This window comes from Cydia splendana, unplaced genomic scaffold, assembly GCF_910591565.1.
Source record: "Cydia splendana unplaced genomic scaffold, ilCydSple1.2 scaffold_50_ctg1, whole genome shotgun sequence".
NCBI lineage: Eukaryota > Metazoa > Arthropoda > Insecta > Lepidoptera > Tortricidae > Cydia > Cydia splendana.
Genome location: NW_026946893.1, coordinates 226498 through 245102, shown reverse-complemented (window position 1 = coordinate 245102; position 18605 = coordinate 226498). Strand labels below are relative to the sequence as shown.

The window sequence follows — 18605 nt, the reverse complement described above, 5'->3', positions numbered from 1 at the left end:
TGACATATCATATTACTCACCATCGCATTAGACTGGCAAATATAAATCATTAATTTAAATCTACAGCTCTTGATAAAAATATTTCAAATTAAGCAAAACATAATAAAATAAGAAATAAATATAAAAATAGTTCTAAATGTCTAAAAATAACTCCTGTACTGAATAAAAAGCTTTTTCCAGTAACCACTTATGCAATTTTGACACAAACCTTGCATAAGTTAATTCTTTTATGTCGTTAGGTAGACGGTTATAAATTTTTATGGCCATTTAGGTGTCCATGCCTTCGCTTGAACCACATTATGAGATAACACCCTTGTAACTCAGCCCTAATCAAGCGAATTCATCAACTAGTAGCGCCATCTATCGCGCTACCCAAGTACTAATGTCGCCCGGTTGCCAGCGCTCGGCTGCTTTCTCTTCAGTACGCTTTTGTAACTCAGCCGAGCAACACGTTTACAAAGCAAGTTTAAAAAGATCAAGAAATTTAAATCGTAAAAATATTTTGAAAACCTCCAACTTCGTGACATTCCGCTCGGTGCCCATGGCCCAGCGACGAGACGCAGTGACCTTCCTACAGGCACCGTCATAAAAAGTACACGGGTACTTACGCCTCATGGCCTCGTCCTGTGGGACAACAAGCGTCGTCCCGTGAGACGACATGGCGTCGTCCCATGAGACGACAAGCGTCGTCCCGTGAGACGACAAGGCGTCGTCCCGTGAGACGACAAAGCGTCGTCCCGTGAGACGACATGGCGTCAACCCGTGAGACGACAAGGCGTCGTCCCGTGAGACGACAAGGCGTCGTCCCGTGAGACGACAAGGCGTCGTCCCGTGAGACGACAAGGCGTCGTCCCGTGAGACGACAAGGCGTCGTCCCGTGAGACGACAAGGCGTCGTCCCGTGAGACGACAAGACGTCGTCCTGTGAGACGACAAGACGTCGTCCTGTGAGACGACAAGGCGTCGTCCCGTGGTATCGTCCTGACACACGACATGGTATTGTCCTGACAGACGACATGGCAGCGTCTTGTAAGACGACGAGCATCGTCTCGTTAAAAGACCTTGTGACATTCCGCTCAGTGCCCGTGGCCCAGCGATGAGACTAAGTGAGCTCTTATAGCCATCATCATAAAAAGAATACCTACGGGTATAAATGGCACACAGCGTCGTCCCGTTGGACGACAAGCATCGTTGCGCGTCTCACTCAGTCCCGTGAGATGACATGACATCGTCCTGTGGGACATCAAGCGTCGTCCTGTAAAACAATAAGGCGTCATCCTGTGATACGACAGGCATCGCGATGAGTTACGTCATCATGTGAGAAGACATTGCGCCATCCTGTGGTATCGTCCCGTGAGAGGATATTGCGTCCCATAGGACTACATTGCATTGTTCCATAAGACTACATTTTGTCGTATCGTGAGACATTAATACGTCGTCCTATGAGATGATATCGCATCGTCCTCTGAAATGACATTGAAATGATGTTGTCTTGTTAAACAAAAACCGTTGTCTCATGGTCTACCATTAATACGGTAGCGGACGTCTTATTGGTCGCTTTATCGTTCGATGTCTGCACAGTCGGCCTCGCATTTAAAATCTGCATGGTCATGAACCATGCACGACTTAGTGGGCGTTATCATCATTGTAGCCGACCAAATGGTGTGTCACCTTATTTTAGAACGACGAGCAGCAGAATTGCTATTAGCGGGTTTGGCGCGATATTGATAATGAAATGCAGTTACAGTAATTGTCTCAACCTGCCAGGAAAAAGGAAGGTTTCCGTCTTGGTCGTGTACAAATGTTGGTCTAGGTCGATAACAAACAGTTGCCGTGAGATACCAAACAAACCAAAAATATACATTCTGAGGATCCTAAACTGTATGACTAACTGGCCATGAAAAATAGCAGTTAAGAAACTGTGAAAAGGGAAAAGTACAAAGTGAAAAACCTTGTGTTATACTTTGCCCAACTAGATCCTATACCATAAAGAGAGAGGGGGAGGCAAGAAAATTGACGTTAGCCTTAAAGAAGGAAAGAAAACTAAAACTCCCTCTTCTGAATAGGAATACCAATACAAGTATAATGCCAATTCATTTACGGCTCTGTCATAGGCTAACAAGAGATATCTCTTTATTGCGGCTCTAAACCTGAAAAGAATAGAGTTTATGATACTCGTATATATTAGTGAAAAATCATCGCACTAAATCCCTCTTTTGAATGATGAATGACTAGTCAGGTTGATAGTGTCTTTGGGAATACTGAAGCATCTCCTGTATACTCTCTAAATATTGACCATTAGCTAAAAAATTGCGGCCTGTTACAAAGAGAAATCTTTTACTTACTTTAAATCGTCTACTATGTAGCTGTGAAACAGAGACCACTGAACTAAGAGAAACACGTAGAAAACAGCAAGTACCTTCCATCGCATTCCGTCCAATAGACCGAACTGACAAAGGCATTTATAATGTAATTAGTGCTCCATTCACATCAGTCAGGTAGAAACTTGTGAAATTAGGTTCAAATGCTGTAAGTAACAAGCTCCACTTCGGAAGATTATCTAAGCAGCCGGTTGTGTTATCGACCTGCCGTTGGTATAACAATCATGCATCATAAAACGTTGACCATAAACGTTACATAGTTAAATTTCAAAGGAAATGAATGAACTCTTACTGGTAATATAACTATCGGAAACAGGCGGTATATGTCTAAAAGGACCAACTAGTAAAATATTAATTTAGTATGGCAATCCGCATAGTTACCCATGATTGTTCAATAGGTGAAACATCGGTTTCTTTAGTGGTAAATGTTATGCCTATGTAGAAGATGAAGCGCTCCTTCAAGTTATGTAAATAAATAAAGAATTTATGAAAAGATTTTTCGGTAGTTAGAGTGGTGTTACTGATTCTGTTTCGAAAAATCGCGAATTGAATTAGAGGTGAAGCCGACTAAGGGAACTAAGCTGTCGAACCAACAGCCACGGTCCACGGCTTTAAATCTAAACGATGATTGTATAATTTTTCCAAATAGACAAATTAAAATGAAGTCACTTCAGAAACTTTGAAACCATGTGGACTGCGGGGCAAGCCAACGTACAGAAAAACGTATAACGTACGTAAACGTACACACATGCGTAATATGTAGAAAAAATTTGCAGGCAGTCACCGATAGCAGATACCGGATTCTGAAAGAACACGGATCAGAAATATCCTTCTTTCGATTTCCAGATGAGAGGTTCCCTTTGCAGATAAGGAAGTACTCGCGTGATTTTATAGAAGAATAACAACATACGGTGGTTCAGGCAAAATGCACGATCTAAGCGAAATATGACTACAAATATGTTCGCCGGTTAAATAGACCCTGCAATTTACTCTGAAAATCAACACTAGTTCTGCAGTCATTGCCAGATCTAAGTATTATAAGCTTAGCTGAAAGGTTGTAGTCCAGGGTTTACAGCATACTGTTGTAACAGGTCTCGTAGAGCATGTAATTGGAAACGTCATCTTCAATGCAATCAATTCCAGGTGTAGTACCCTACAAAATCATCGTGTCTTGGTTATAGGGCAGATGCGCCGCTAATCGAATTACAGCATTAGTTGTGAAGACAACTACAATTCATATATTTATATATTCATGATAATATGCTTATATCATTAAATACAGTATATATGAGATGTCAGTAGACATATATCAACGTTACGTCAGGCGTAGCTCACTCCGCGATTTCGTCGCGTCGCTAATTTTGGTGTCTAGCACTAGTAGTTGCCGCGCACCGCTATAGAATGGACGCCTGCTCGCGCTTGCACCACCTTGTGGTCAAAATCTGTCGTAATAGTACATACTATTATTTATACTATGATTACGTCAAGGTAGTGACATAAATATAATATGTCGCAGAAAGGCCTAGATCATCAAATAATTGTTTATTTGTGGGCATCATGATGCCTAATTAACCCTAGGGTTCCCTCAAGATAATCAAATGATACACAACTTAATTGCACGAAAGCCAATAAACAACATACAACGTCCTTGTATTGCTAAATTTCTAATCAAAAGTACCTACAAATTAATAATAATAATAATTCAGCCTATATACGTCCCACTACTGGGCACAGGCCTCTTCTCACTCGCGAGAGGGCTTGGGCTATAGCCCCCACGCTGGCCTAATGCGGATTGGGGCTTCAAAGTACAAATTAAGTAATCAAATTAATATTTGGTAATGAACGCGTCTACACGTGTTAAGGTTTGACAGGAATTGTGCCACAGCATCGCCCGCGCGCGCCGGTGCTGGCAGCACTTGAGATTAGATGACATCATGACATCATGAGACACCCGTGGTTTATGCCACTGCAATGGTATAATGCCAAGAACTTACTGGTTCGGACCATATATAAATAATAATAATGTTTTAATTTGTCTGGGTGTTAAGAAAGTTCCGCAATTGGTTTGAAAAGGTTGCACTACAATTTAAAGTGGATAAGTCCACCTCCCCTACTCTTACTCAAAGAGTCTTTCATCGTCAGTCAAGAGGTTTTTACACTCTTATTAGAAGATCGTATGTATACGAAAGCATTAAAAACTCACAAATCGTGCTAAGTCTAACAATAAAGCACAATCCATTACCAGCGCGCGAACCATATAATCTTCAGTTTGGGAATCAGCTTGCCACCAGAAAGAGTGAACATTAAACAACCTACAATTACAAGCCTTTATTATAATTAGCCTAAAAATTATAGGTGAAGGCATTGGAATTATTCAAAGATTAAAAAATCTTCTAAAATATCCTACCTGGTAGACGGATCTTCAGTCTACGCACAACATCATGGTGAGATGCCATCCACAACAACTAGAGTTGTCAGCATCACTTTAAATTCATAATCATCGCCTCCATACGGTTGTCACCTGCGTGTCAGTGATTCTGTTCATTCGTTTATTCGCTTGCATGACTGACAAGCACATCATTTAAAGATTGGTTGACCCGGCACCAGCCTAATTGGCAAGTTTTCAGTTATCTGTGGGGAGTAGTAAATTTAGCAGCATAAATGACACTTAAAATAAGTAGGAGCCTACCATTTCATATAAGAATTAATATCTTTTCATGGCTTACTATTAATATGGTAGTTTTTAAAGCAACCCTCACCTAAAACTAATCAGTAAGGAAGAATGTATTATCGCCTCAGTTGAAACTACTGCTAGGTTGTTGAGAGTTGTTACTAGTAACGCATACATTAAATCATGAAGTGTTGTATTTTCTTCTTCACTTTCTGACGCTACTTTCAGGCAGAGGAGTACTTGATTCGAAATAAATCTCAATTACTTCCACAAATAAGAAATAGGAACATCATGTTTATAATTTCTAACACATTTACGGAATATGTTGTCCTTATGTAAGGATAGCCCATTAACAAATAAACCTGGTATACCTAGTAGTCAATAACTATGTACATATTAATATCTAAATAATGTTAATATCGTATTCTAGTGGGTACATATATGTACAAACATTTGGTTATTTGTCCACATTAAAAGTCATATTACATTACATCTGGTCTATGATGCAACTTACCAATTTACATTAAATTGTTGGAAAATACAATAAATCAGAGAGGACCCAAGCTTTTCCAATTAGTTACAAAATTTTAAACAGTGGATGGGCCGGCAGTGCTATATTTGTGTTAAGCAGTAGATAAGTAGTAGTAATATCATTACATCATACAACAAAACCTTTTTATCACCTAGTGGCTATTGTAAGGAAAGCATCAGGTAGTTTGGACGGGTTAAATGTAAAACTCACTCGATGAGGTTCACGTTACACGCATCAGAGCTACTACTTCAGATAGTGGTTACACTTAAATTTGTACGACCTACAAGTACCTACTTATATGTCTTTAATTATGATATTAGGGACAGTCTTTCAACTAATAGTCACACAGTTTTGTTTTATATAAAAAGTTTTATAGTCACAATGGATAACTTATGTTGCCAGTCCGTGCTAACAATTGTCTCATCTATCGGTAATTACAAATAAGGAAAATCTAGTAAGGTTTGACGTAAACAATCCTTTAGTATATCGATATGGAATAAATTTCAAGCCCATATTCTTATCATGTGATTTTTGCATAAATTTAAATATTATCAGTCACAGTACGCCCGGGCCAGCGCCGGCAGAGGTTTAAACACGTCTCATAATGTGGTTCAAGCGAAGGCATGGACACCTAAATAGAACCGTTTTTCCCCCGAAGGGTAAAAAACGGATATTTAGGTTCCTGCCGAAGCTTGAACCACACCTAAGGGCCTTGCCGGCTTATGTGGTACTGAAGAGAAAGCAGCCGAGCGCTGGCAACCGGGCGACATTAGTACTTGGGTAGCGCGATAGATGGCGCTACTAGTTGATGAATTCGCTTGATTAGGGCTGAGTTACAAGGGTGTTATCTCATAATGTGGTTCAAGCTTCGGCAGGAACCTAAATATCCGTTTTTTACCCTTCGGGGGAAAAACGGTTCTATTTATACATTGAATATTTGTAACTTAGAATAACTATTATTTTTAATTAACTGTATGCGTTATTTAGTATGTTTAAACAATATATTTAAACACAGGACAATATTTTAGTTCCATATTCTCACACTAGGGGTTCCACTCGAGTTTCGTTTAGTCAAAATATGACTATTAATAATCAGAAGCTTACAAATGAAAGGTCATTACTACACAACATCGATTGTGACTAGTTACGTATTATCGATACATAATTTAGACATAAACTTCAAAAATAAAAAATCCCACCAAAATTAGGTAAATTTTGGACCTGTTGAAATTCACCCACCAATAAAGCTATGGCTTGATTATCTGGGGAAATTCGGTAGATATTAATGATGCATTCTTGGTACAAAAAAATGTGTACGAGCCGTGTGTAACACACACTACTTAGAACCATGTAGACCCTTATTTAAAGAAATAAAAGTATTACCAGTTCCATGCTTGTACATCAAACAGATGTGCTTGTTTGTAAGAGAACATCCTGAATTTTTTGAAAAGCAGAGTACTTTCTATCCATGATCCACTAGAAACAAAGGCAAATTATTCTTGCCGAGTTCTAGAGTTAAGCTTCACAAAAACAACTCGTTCTGTATGGCTATCCAAATTTATAACCAGCTGCCTAAATGTATCATAGAATGTCCTACAAATCGCTTCAAGAAAACACTTACGGAATGGCTGCTAGACAAATGTTTTTACTCCGTAAAGGACTATTTAGTAAATAATATCTAGTTGCCAAGATCCTAATAACCATACAATCTGACATCATTACTTAATACTATAAAATTGTTAGGTACCTATTGTTTTGATTTGACCAAGTAATTTATTTTTGTGTAATATTTAGACATTGAATTTTCTGTAATATTTTGACATTAGTGTATATATTGATTTGTTAGTTTGTTTTTGTACTTGTAGATAACTTATTGTAAATATTATTGCATGCCTTCTTTGGTAGAACATAAGACACGCTCTTAAAAATGTTATCACCTTATGTACATAATTCAACTATGTTCTCGCAATAAAAAATATTGATCGATTGATTGGGACAACCGTCATCATCGGGCAATTCGAATCGGAACCCTCTACTTCAGCCGGACGTCCAAAAAAGGACTTTTCGGCTTGTAGTAAGCGGTCAAAACGCAAAAGGTTAGCAGCACTAGCATCCTTGGATGCATCAGCAGTCAACAACCTGACGAATATAGCTAATTTAGAGACCAATGAAATCAATCCTTACGATGTGCTATCTCTTCTCACAGAAGCTAAACTAACAAAACACCAATATTTGTTACTACGTGCTTTTATAAATTTTCGGGTTAATCCTGTTTTACCTTCGTATGGTAAAGTAATTGAGTGCGCGCACCAAGTCTAATACGAATCTCTTAAATCATTTTCTAGTAAATTCGGAACCTATGATTACGGGCCGTACAAACTACCAAAAACGAAAAATCAATAGTTGTCACAATGTGTACTTATTTAACTAGATATTCAAAATACATTTTAGATTAATCTAAAGGTGAGAGTCAGGACAGGATCGCGGGTGTACCTAAATAAAAATAAACAAAAAGCATACCATATTTTAGTACCTAATTTGTACTATTTGGTACCTCCTTTAAAAAAATTAGTACCTCACGGTATTAAAAGTTATTACCAAAAAACATTACACCCGCCATTCTGACAGTCAGAATGGCGGGTGTATTTTATTACGCAATGATCCCGCGATTATTGATAAATTCTATAAAAGCCAAATTTTAGTACCTTTTTAGTACTTTCATATTCAATTATAAATTGAGCCATTTTATTTGTGGTTTCCGAGTTTTACTCATTTTACACTTTACATTGCTATTACAATTTTGCAGGCGCTGTAATTTTCCACCGTATCGATTTCGTTTTTAAGAAAAAACGCTACGCTACAACTATTGTTATTACGCCAGGATTTAGTACCTTTTACGTTTAATTTGTTACCTTTTCACGATTAATCTGTTAAGTTCAATTAACTATGAAAATTACGTCTTACAAATGGCCAGGCGCCATGTCATAGAATTCTTCATATGAAAAAATTCTGCTCTTCATTGTGCTTGTAATTGTGTACCTAATACCTACTTTTAAGTATATGGTGATTAATGAAATAAAACCCGCAAATTATGTCTGTTTGTCGGTATATGACTTCTCGTCCCGTTGATGTCCTTTTTAGGGTTCCGTACCAAAAAAGTACAAAAGGAACCCTCATGGTGCGACTCTGTCCGTCTGTCCGTCCGTATGTCACATCGCTAAATATATCGAGAACTACGGAAGCTATCGATTTAAAATTTGGAATGATTATTTGTTTATGAATTTTTAATAATTATGGAAAATGCCCAATATAAAGAGGGGGCAAAATTTACAAGTCTATAGTTACTAGGTCGAGTAGGATATGAAAGCGCTCGAATTGAACATTACAAAACATTTCTTTTTCACACTGAAAAATAAATTTATATTTGAAGGAAAAATGTGAAAAACAAAACTATTAAGGTCAATGTGGCCAAATCCGTCAGAGGAGTAAATCCGTCCAACAACATTTGCGACTATTCTAACAACAGTATACACTTGCTGACTCGATTGCTAAAGCAGAGAGCATATTTAATACCAGTAGTCAAAAACAGATCACAACAGTAGTCAGAAACAGCGCTCAGTCGCCAGTAAATTAAAAAAAATAACGATATTAAAGTTCAGGTGCGCTCCGAACTTGATATCGAGCTAAGTGTGCTGCTCTGTTTTGTGAAGTTGGGATGAGACGATGTAAGTTAGGCCTTAATAATGGCTTATTTAGAATTTTAGACGATGCGAGAACTCGCATGCGAGTTTCATTACACTGCGGTTTTTGATCGGTCGGTTGAATTGGACGTAACCAACAGTCCGCAATGTAACTAAAATGCATGCGAGTTCGCGCGCAGTCTAAATCAGCCCTTAGTATGTTTATTATTGTTCGATATGCATGTTTATCGGTCTTTTTATCCATTTTACATTATAATCTCTTGGTGAGAAACCATGGGTGGTTAAAATTTGTGTTTACAAAACTATCGAGCGGACAAATCCGTCAATTACGAAACGGGAAAAATCGTCATGTGCCGGAATTTCCCTATTTCATATATTGCCAACCTTTTTTGATTTGACTCACTTAGGTAAGTATAACTCATATCATACTCTGATGCAGTGATGCGAGATTTTTACTGAATTGTCAAATTCCTCATATAAATTCGTGGTAGCTTTCGTACATCAATCTAAGATATCTGTGCTGTATTATTTAAAATTAAAAAGTAGATTTTATTTTTAAACTTTTTTTAAAGGTTTAATTTAAAAATAGGACGGATTTGCCCCATGAATATATTTGGGAATAAAATCTAAATTTAACCTTAAATTGAGTTCACTAAGGTTTAGTTTCGATTAAGGGTATAGTGGTATTTATGTTCACTTGGCGTAAGTACCTACATGTTTGTAATACGTCACGATACAAGAAAAATCGTTGGTTGACAGAAATGCCCCAAACCCTAGGGAAAATCCGTCAACTGACATGTCTTTAAAAAAAATCATATTTAAATAACCAGCAGTACTAGGAGTTTAATATGAGTACCTTTATATAAATAAATAAAATATATAAATAATTAATATTGGGGACATCTTACACAGATCAACCTAGCCCCAAACTAAGCAAAGCTTGTACTATGGGTGCTAGGCGACGATATACATACTTATATAGATAAATACATACTTATATACATAGAAAACACCCATGACTCAGGAACAAATATTAGTGTTCATCACACAAATAAATGCCCTTACTGGGATTCGAACCCAGGACCATCGGCTTCGCAGGCAGGGTCACTACCCACTAGGCCAGACTGGTCGTCTATATCTCATAGGTTAAATAAATGCTTAATCTATTACAGTGATAAGGTTTATTAAAAAGTTAATATCATCAATTCATCATAGTTATGACCGGCCAAAGTGAACTTAAACTATGACGGGAATGCCCTCATTGACCTTAAATCCCCCCCCCCCCCCCAAACCAACATACATACAGTGAGTATTTTAGTTACTAAACGTGTCTGAACACCAAAAATTTAGTCGAGAAGACTAGTAAGAGTGGTGGAGTGAGGCCACGGGGAGGCTCACTCGCCAGAAAAAATAGAACAAAATGGATCCATTCGACTAATTTACTGACTAATCTACTCGACTAAATTGTTGGTGTTCAGACACGTAATACTCGCAACTCGCCACTCGACTATGTAGTCCGAACTAGGCTAGACATTGATACTCAAGGCGGTTTGTGTACAAGTGGCTTAACCGCGAAACGCAAAAATCGAAACTTCGTTATCTGCCTCTCTATCGATCGAATATGCAAGAGTGATAGAGAGGCAGAAACCGAACTTTTGATTTTCGTGTTTCGCGGTAGGCCCTGTGTTGGTGCTAGTGACGCCCTCTACGCAGAGTTTTGCGTAATATTCCCTGTGGGGTCGCTTTCCGTGCCATATTCATACTCAGACACAGCGACCTTGTCAGAAGAAAAACTGTACCAAGACGATAGAAAAACATCATGTAATAGTTAAATGAAATAATTGCTTGTATTTCTAAAAGGTATGTATTTCAATCGTATGTCTTCTTAGCAAAATCAACGGGATCCCACAAAGAAGTATATTCATCACACTAATATACTGACAAACAGACATAATTTGCGGGTTTTATTTGATTAATCAGTAATCACGATATACTTAAGAGTAGGTATAGGTACACGGTACGCGGAATTTTTTCATAGGAAGAATTCTTTGACATCGCGCCTGGCCATTTGTAAGAGGTAATTTTCATAGTTAATTGAACTTAACAGATTAAACGTGAAAAGGTAACAAATTAAACGTAAAAGGTACTAAATCCTGGCGTAATAACAATAGTTGTAGCGTAGCGTTTTTTCTTAAAAACGAAATCGATATGGTGAAAAATCGAAGCGCCTGTAAAATTGTAATAGCAATGTAAAGTGTAAAATTAGTAAAACTCGGAAACCACAAATAATGTGGCTCAATTTATAAATGAATATGAAAGTACTAAAAAGGTACTAAAATTTGTCTTTTATAGAATTTATCAATAATCGCGGGATCATTGCGTAATAAAATACACCCGCCATTCTGACTGTCACAATGGCGGGTGTAATGTTTTTTGGTGATAACTTTTAATACCGTGAGGTACTAATTTTTTTAAAGGAGGTACCAAATAGTACAAATTAGGTACTAAAATATGGTATGCTTTTTGTTTATTTTTATCTAGGTACACCCGCCATCCTGACTCTCACATCTAAAGTATTAGTTGATCTAAGTTAGTTTTTTAAGGTGACTGACACGTGACGTGTAATATTTTGCATTGCATAATTTGTACGATATTAGCATCTCTGTAAATACACAAGTTTTGATTTTAAATATAGATTTTTTACAATATAATTGATAAAAACTATTTGTTTTATTATATTGTTGAAGAATACATTGTAATTTATTTTTAATTGTATTTTTATAAGGCTTTAAAATTGTACGTATTTTGCATGTTTTTTTGTTATCAGTAAAAAAAATTTAATAATAAAATATACAAAGTACAGCTATTTATTATTGTTTTTTTATTAGATCTTTAAACAACAAACATGAACATATTTTTATTTTGAATATCTTTGATACTTTCGGAGAAATCGATTTGTGACACTTTCTCCATACAAGGAGCCGAGCCACCGTGCAGCGTTAAATTGCCCATGCGAAGTAACTAAATCAGGGGAAGAAGTTAGAACTAAATCTAAACTAAATGAAGGAGGAGCGTTGTGTGGAAAGTGAGTTGGCCCAAGGGGCAGAATATTAAGATTAAGGGAATTTACAAGCGACTTAAGTTTAAGAGAGCGATGATCTTTCTTAAAAGACATGTGTTAGCGCTCTGGCAACCCAGCCAGCTTCGAACCAACCAATGATGTGTGGAGATGCAGCCCAAGATGCCAACATGTACGGCGAGATCAGCGGCCAATCAGAAAGTGCGATGCTAGCGCCAATGTTTCGCCTATAAGACTCATCCCCAGGCAGCGGACCACTGTCATCTCTCTCTTGCAATCTAACCACCGAACCTATCGTGCGTGTCCTAGACAATAATTACGAACCTTGAATTGTACATTTTCACCATTAAAAGAATGGTATATTTTTTATTTAGTTAATTGTTTTATTTAAATAGCCCAAAAGGCGCAGACATAAACTGGCGACCCGTGACAGGACACGCGCGGAATACCTTAAGAATTTTTACAGTGCCTGAGCAAAGGCCGCCATCTTGGGACGCCGTGGGCCTGGAGCCGGCGCCGACGCAAACCACCAACGACCAACACTGCCAACTATCGCCGTCAGCCCAAGAAACCGAAGATCAACGAGGGAAGGCAGCGGCGACTGGGTCCGGGTCAAAATCAAGAGGAGCGTAGGCGCATAGCAACAAGGCGGCAGCGCGTGGCGGCTGGCGAAACGAGGAAAGTGCCGTGAGGGGTGCCCAACATAACCCGTTTCTTACCTTACCCCCTTACCACCTAACCACTTACCTTACTGTAGTGTATGCGATTATGCGAGTAGCTTAAATAGCATACATACGCCGTCTCGTGTGTCCTTGTGTTGGCTGCAATGCCATAAAATAGTAACTGTCACTGTCTATGGCACGATGGCCGCGGGCTGTACGATTGCTGTTGTGGAAGTGAAGTTATATTGTGTTTGCGAGGGCATTGCCGAGCCGGTGTTTATGTTTAGGTGTTACATAGTTACATAACTACTAATTTAACAAACACTATAAGTGGCGACGAGAAAAAGGTAAGCTTTAAGGCTAAAATTTCAAGGAAGGGGATGACCGGTCTCGATACAAAATTAAGACGAAACAGGAGCTGAGTTTTAAATACTTTAGGTCAATATACCCGTCTCGCTAACGGAAGCGGCACCTAAAAGTAGTGCGATAAGGACAAGGCGAAAAATCCTGCGTAAAAATCTCAAAAATCGAGGTTTCGTACTCCTCTGTTTCCTCCTCCAAAACTTAACCAATCGTAACCAAATTTGGAAATCTAAATGACTATGAAATTATCTGTGTCGGACCGTTTTGCTTTTTTGGCTAATTGATATCAGTTTTGAATGCCACGCCTTTCATTGCGGCATAGTCAATTAGGCCATTTTGGCCATTTTTGAAGGTCTCTAGCGCCTTAAAAAACAAAAATATCAAAAAAAGCAAAACGGTCCGACACAGATATTGACAATATTAATCTGTGTTGAAAAAATCATTGCTCTAGCTTCAAAAACCACGGAGGAAAACGAGGAGTACGTTTGTATGGAGAAATGACCACTCCTGTTGGCTCTTAAGGTTATAATTGCATTCCAAAATCAAGATTTTTTCGTTATTTTGCGTAGCATCGTATACAAAACACTGTTTTTACAATATATTCGATCGTTTCTAACATTAAATTCCATACATTATGATGTAATTGGGGTTTTTAATGCAAATGCGAGGTTTGTTTACCCGGCTCGTATATAAACAAAGTAAGGAACCTAGACAGCGTTTACTTAGTTTATTTAGTATTTACAAATACCAGACAGTGTTTCATTCTGGGATTTCTACAATCTTATTACATTTATATGTTAACATTGCATTTAACTTGTGGTTTTTACTTTCCTCCTGCTATTAAGTACTTAAAAAATAAGTTGTCCATATTCACTCATAATGACAAGTACTGGTAGTACCTACAGATACAAAATGATTCCTGGGTTGTTATAAACACATTTATTTTAATGGTAATTATATTATAAGAATATAGTATTTAAAACACTAGTTTAATTAAGGCAAATCATTTCATTGACTGTATATGGGTCATACCATATGGGTGTAAGAAACAATACTTTCTGTGAGTTGCACACATATCTATTATCTGATAAATTATAATTACACAGTGAGCCTCTAAATAATCACACCATAAGAAACATGTATTGCATACTTTATTAAATTTCAACTTAACTGACGGTGAACAGCGGATGGAATGGCGCAAACGTGTTGTGGAGGGTCGCTAGTTTTGTAATGAAACCTGGCGGCTTAGCACGGTCGCGTTTTTATCCCTTGTCACCATGCCTGTCACGTTCTAACAAGTATGTAAGTGCGAAAGGGACGCGCATAGTGATAGTCGATAAAAATGGAACCGTGCTGAGCCCGCTGGTTCGCCGCACTCGCTGACAAGAGGTAAAAACGACGACAAGGTGTCTCAGTACCGGTTTCTGCAAACTTTTCTTGTCGGACATGTGGTAGACCATGTTGGTCTCGCATCGGTCTATTCAGCCACCAAAATAAAACGGTGTTTCACTGGTGACACCATAAAGTGAAAAGGCCTATGATGATGATGATGATGATAATGATGGTGAAATAGGAATCAAGGTTCAAATGTTCTATTTTGGTTGGAATGAGTTTGTCTCAAATAATAAGTAAACATTTATTTCAGTTTTATTTAACTTGCAAGGTAAGGTATACACATATATACGCATGTATCCAATTTATATTTTGTTACCTCGTCTTGAAATAAAGAAATAACCCCCCCCCAACATAACCCCCATTCAATTAGGAAATATCTGGTAGTTCAAATGAATGCCTCCATTAAATTGGAATTGATTAACATAACCTCCATTAAATTAGGAAATAACTGGTAGTTCAAATGAATGCCTCCATTAAATTGGAATTAATAAACATAACCCCCATTAAATTAAGGAATATCTGGTAGTTCAAATGAATGCCTCCATTAAATTGGAATCGATTAACATAACCCCCATTAAATTAGGAAATATCTGGTAGTTCAAATGAATGCCTCCATTAAATTGGATTGGTTAACATAACCCCCATTAAATTAGGAAATATCTGGTAGTTCAAATGAATGCCTCCATTAAATTAGAATTGGTTAACATAACCTCCATTAAATTAGGAAATGTCTGGTACTTCAAATGAATGCCTCCATTAAATTGGAATTGATTAACATAACCCCCATTAAATTAGGAAATATCTGGTAGTTCAAATGAATGCCTCCATTAAATTGGAATTGGTTAACATAACCCCCATTAACTTAGGAAATGTTTGGTAGTTCAAATGAATATCTCCATTAAATTGGAATTGGTTGACAGCCTCCATTAAATTGGGAAATGTCTGGTAGTTCAAATGAATGCCTCCATTAAATTGGAATGGGTTGACAGCCGCCATTAAATTGGAAAATGTCTGGTAGTTCATTGAATGCCTCCATTAAATTGGAATTGGTTGGCAGCCTCCATTAAATTGGAAAATGTCTGGTAGTTCAAATGAATGCCTCCATTAAATTGGAATGGGTTGACAGCCGCCATTAAATTGGAAAATGTCTGGTAGTTCAAATGAATGCCTCCATTAAATTGGAATTGGTTGACAGCCTCCATTAAATTGGAAAATGTCTGGTAGTTCAAATTAATGCCTCCATTAAATTGGAATTGGTTGACAGCCTCCATTCAATTGGAAAATGTCTGGTAGTTCAAATGAATGCCTCCATTAAATTGGAATTGGTTGACAGCCTCCATCAAATTGGAAAATGTCTGGTAGTTCAAATGAATGCCTCCATTAAATTGGAATTGGTTGACAGCCTCCATTAAATTGGAAAATGTCTGGTGGTTCAAATGAATGCCTCCATTAAATTGGAATTGGTTGACAGCCCCCATTAAATTGGAAAATGTCTGGTAGTTCAAATGAATACCTCCATTAAATTGGAACGGGTTGACAACCTTCATTAAATTGAGAACAGTCTGATGGGTCACCTATTGGTTACCAACAAATTTGATATTTCAGGTTGCATTAAAGTGATTACATACATATCATGATCAACAACCATCGCTGACCCTGGAGGGGTTAGATTTGGAAGGCGACCGAAGTTCCATCGGCAGCAAATGGAAGAGATGGAAGAGGTCATTGTTCATATATCTGAATGCGGCGGATGTCACTGATAAATTAGAAATACATATACGAGGATAAAAACAAGGAAACCTAGATTAGAAACAAGAAGACGAAGAAGGTAATGCTATTTACAATAAAGTCAATAGAAATAATAAAATATATGGTACTTACAGAACTAAAAGGGAAGGGACACACATCAATAATAATATAAACTCTTGTGGACGTTGTGGAAATAAAAATCATCAAATGCATTGCAAAGATTGCCCTGCACTAGAAAAAACTTGTTTTATATGTGGAAAAATGGGACATTTTCGCCAATTCTGTGGTATGAAAAGGCACTCAAATATGGAAGGAGGAAACAAAAAAGCTAGAGATGAAGTAGGTTACATTTTTTAATATGTATTGATTGACAAATATTGCTGGTTAATTCTGGTTGTAAACCGAACCTTATTACTGTAGAAAAATTGGAAACCTTGAATGCCTTGAATAGTTTAGAAGCTAGAGCAATTAACCAAATGTCCATCCCAATCAAATTTCATATGAATATGTCACGTCACAACCATTTCCTAAGCTTACAACTGCTAGCTTATGTTAATTTCCTACGTTCGTTTGAATTGGTAGTTGCAGTTAGTTGTATTTTATAAAATTGTTGATGTATTGTTATTATTTTTGCTTGTATGTAAATTCAATGTTCACGTGTAAAAGTGCCCTTGTGGCCTATTTGCTGAATAAATGTTGAAGTTTGAATTCAGACAGCTCTAGCAGGTTGTAAGGGAGGAGTTTTGATCGTTCTGTGTAGAGTGTAATATCATTGTTTAGTACTTATATTGGCCCTATATGAATGAGTGAAATGTTTCAAATTTAGTAATTTAGGATGGAGACAAAGGACTTTCAAGAAAGTCTGATGGAGTACCTAATGTGATATGTAGTGTTTAGTTTTTTAAAGTTTAGTTATAAAATATATTTTTATATAATATGTATGCTAGTTTTAGAGAACACCAAAACAAATCAATGTTCTCGGCGACTAGGTTAAGGGTCCGCACCGCGCGCGTCAGCGGCGCCTTCCCGAGCAGGTTGGTGCGCCCGCGCTGCTCGGCCAGCAGCCGCGGCCGGAGCCGCCGCCACACGTACCTGTCGGGCACGTACAGGCTCACACAGCTCAACACAACACTGTTGTAGGCTTTCCTCCGCAGCAATCGGAACAAGTATGTCGCCAGACACAGCTCTCTGCGCACCTGCAACTCGTTGTATCCCACCATGCCCAGGATAAACAACGTGGGATACATAAGAGGGTAAAAAGGATATACTCCATATTGTCGTAAATACAGAAAACGAATAAATTTATTTTGTATACGTTCGATCATTAACTGGTATTTCGCCTCATGCGGAGCCCAGATTACTGCATTACATTCGAGATTGCTGCGGACGAGAGCATTATATAAAGCCGCAACTGCTCCAATGTTCGTAAAGCTGTGAGACCGACGCAGTACAAAACCAAGCATCCTGTAAGCTTTTTTACAAATATTTTTAATATGATCCCGAAATCTCAAATCAGATGTAAATTTTAAACCTAAATCTTTAACCTCTGTCACTTTTTTTAAATTTTCGGCTTGGATATAGTAGTCGTGATAGATAGGGGTGTGCGCACGAGAAAAAGTAATAGTCACGCACTTGGATGAGTTAAAATATAACTTGTTACTTTCACTCCATAAAACGACCCTGTCTATATCGCTCTGGAATTTAACGCAATCTGCAGCACTATTTATGGGTAAAAATAACTTCATCATCCGCAAACAGTAAGCATCCTGCATGTCTGATAATCTGGGGCAAGTCATTTACCATTATAATAAATTCTAAAGGACCAAGGTTGCTTCCTTGACTTACTCCAGACCTCACAACATAAGGATCCAATGTTGTTTAACCGCTCGTTCTAATATTGATACCCGAGCAAGCGAAAGATCCCAAAGTTGAACCACGAGCGTAGCGAGTGGTTCGGAAATGGAATCTTGAGCGTTGCGAGGGTTTCAAAGCACGCAAAACCAAATCAAATCCAAATGAATGTTTTTAAATATTTATCATCCAAAATCATCATTTAAAAGTCAATTCTACCAG

The 18605-nt window shown here is 37.8% G+C and overlaps 1 protein-coding gene across 1 annotated transcript in view; it reads right to left on the bottom strand.

Moving 5' to 3' along the window:
• LOC134805720 (uncharacterized) overlaps positions 1–17752 on the bottom strand; it is a 31894-nt gene extending 14142 nt beyond the window's left edge. Inside the window, exon 1 of the mRNA XM_063778966.1 lies at positions 17537–17752. Within this exon, the coding sequence (XP_063635036.1) occupies positions 17537–17752 (216 nt within the window). The remainder of the gene's footprint in view (positions 1–17536) is intronic.
• Between the last annotated feature and the right edge of the window lie 853 nt (positions 17753–18605).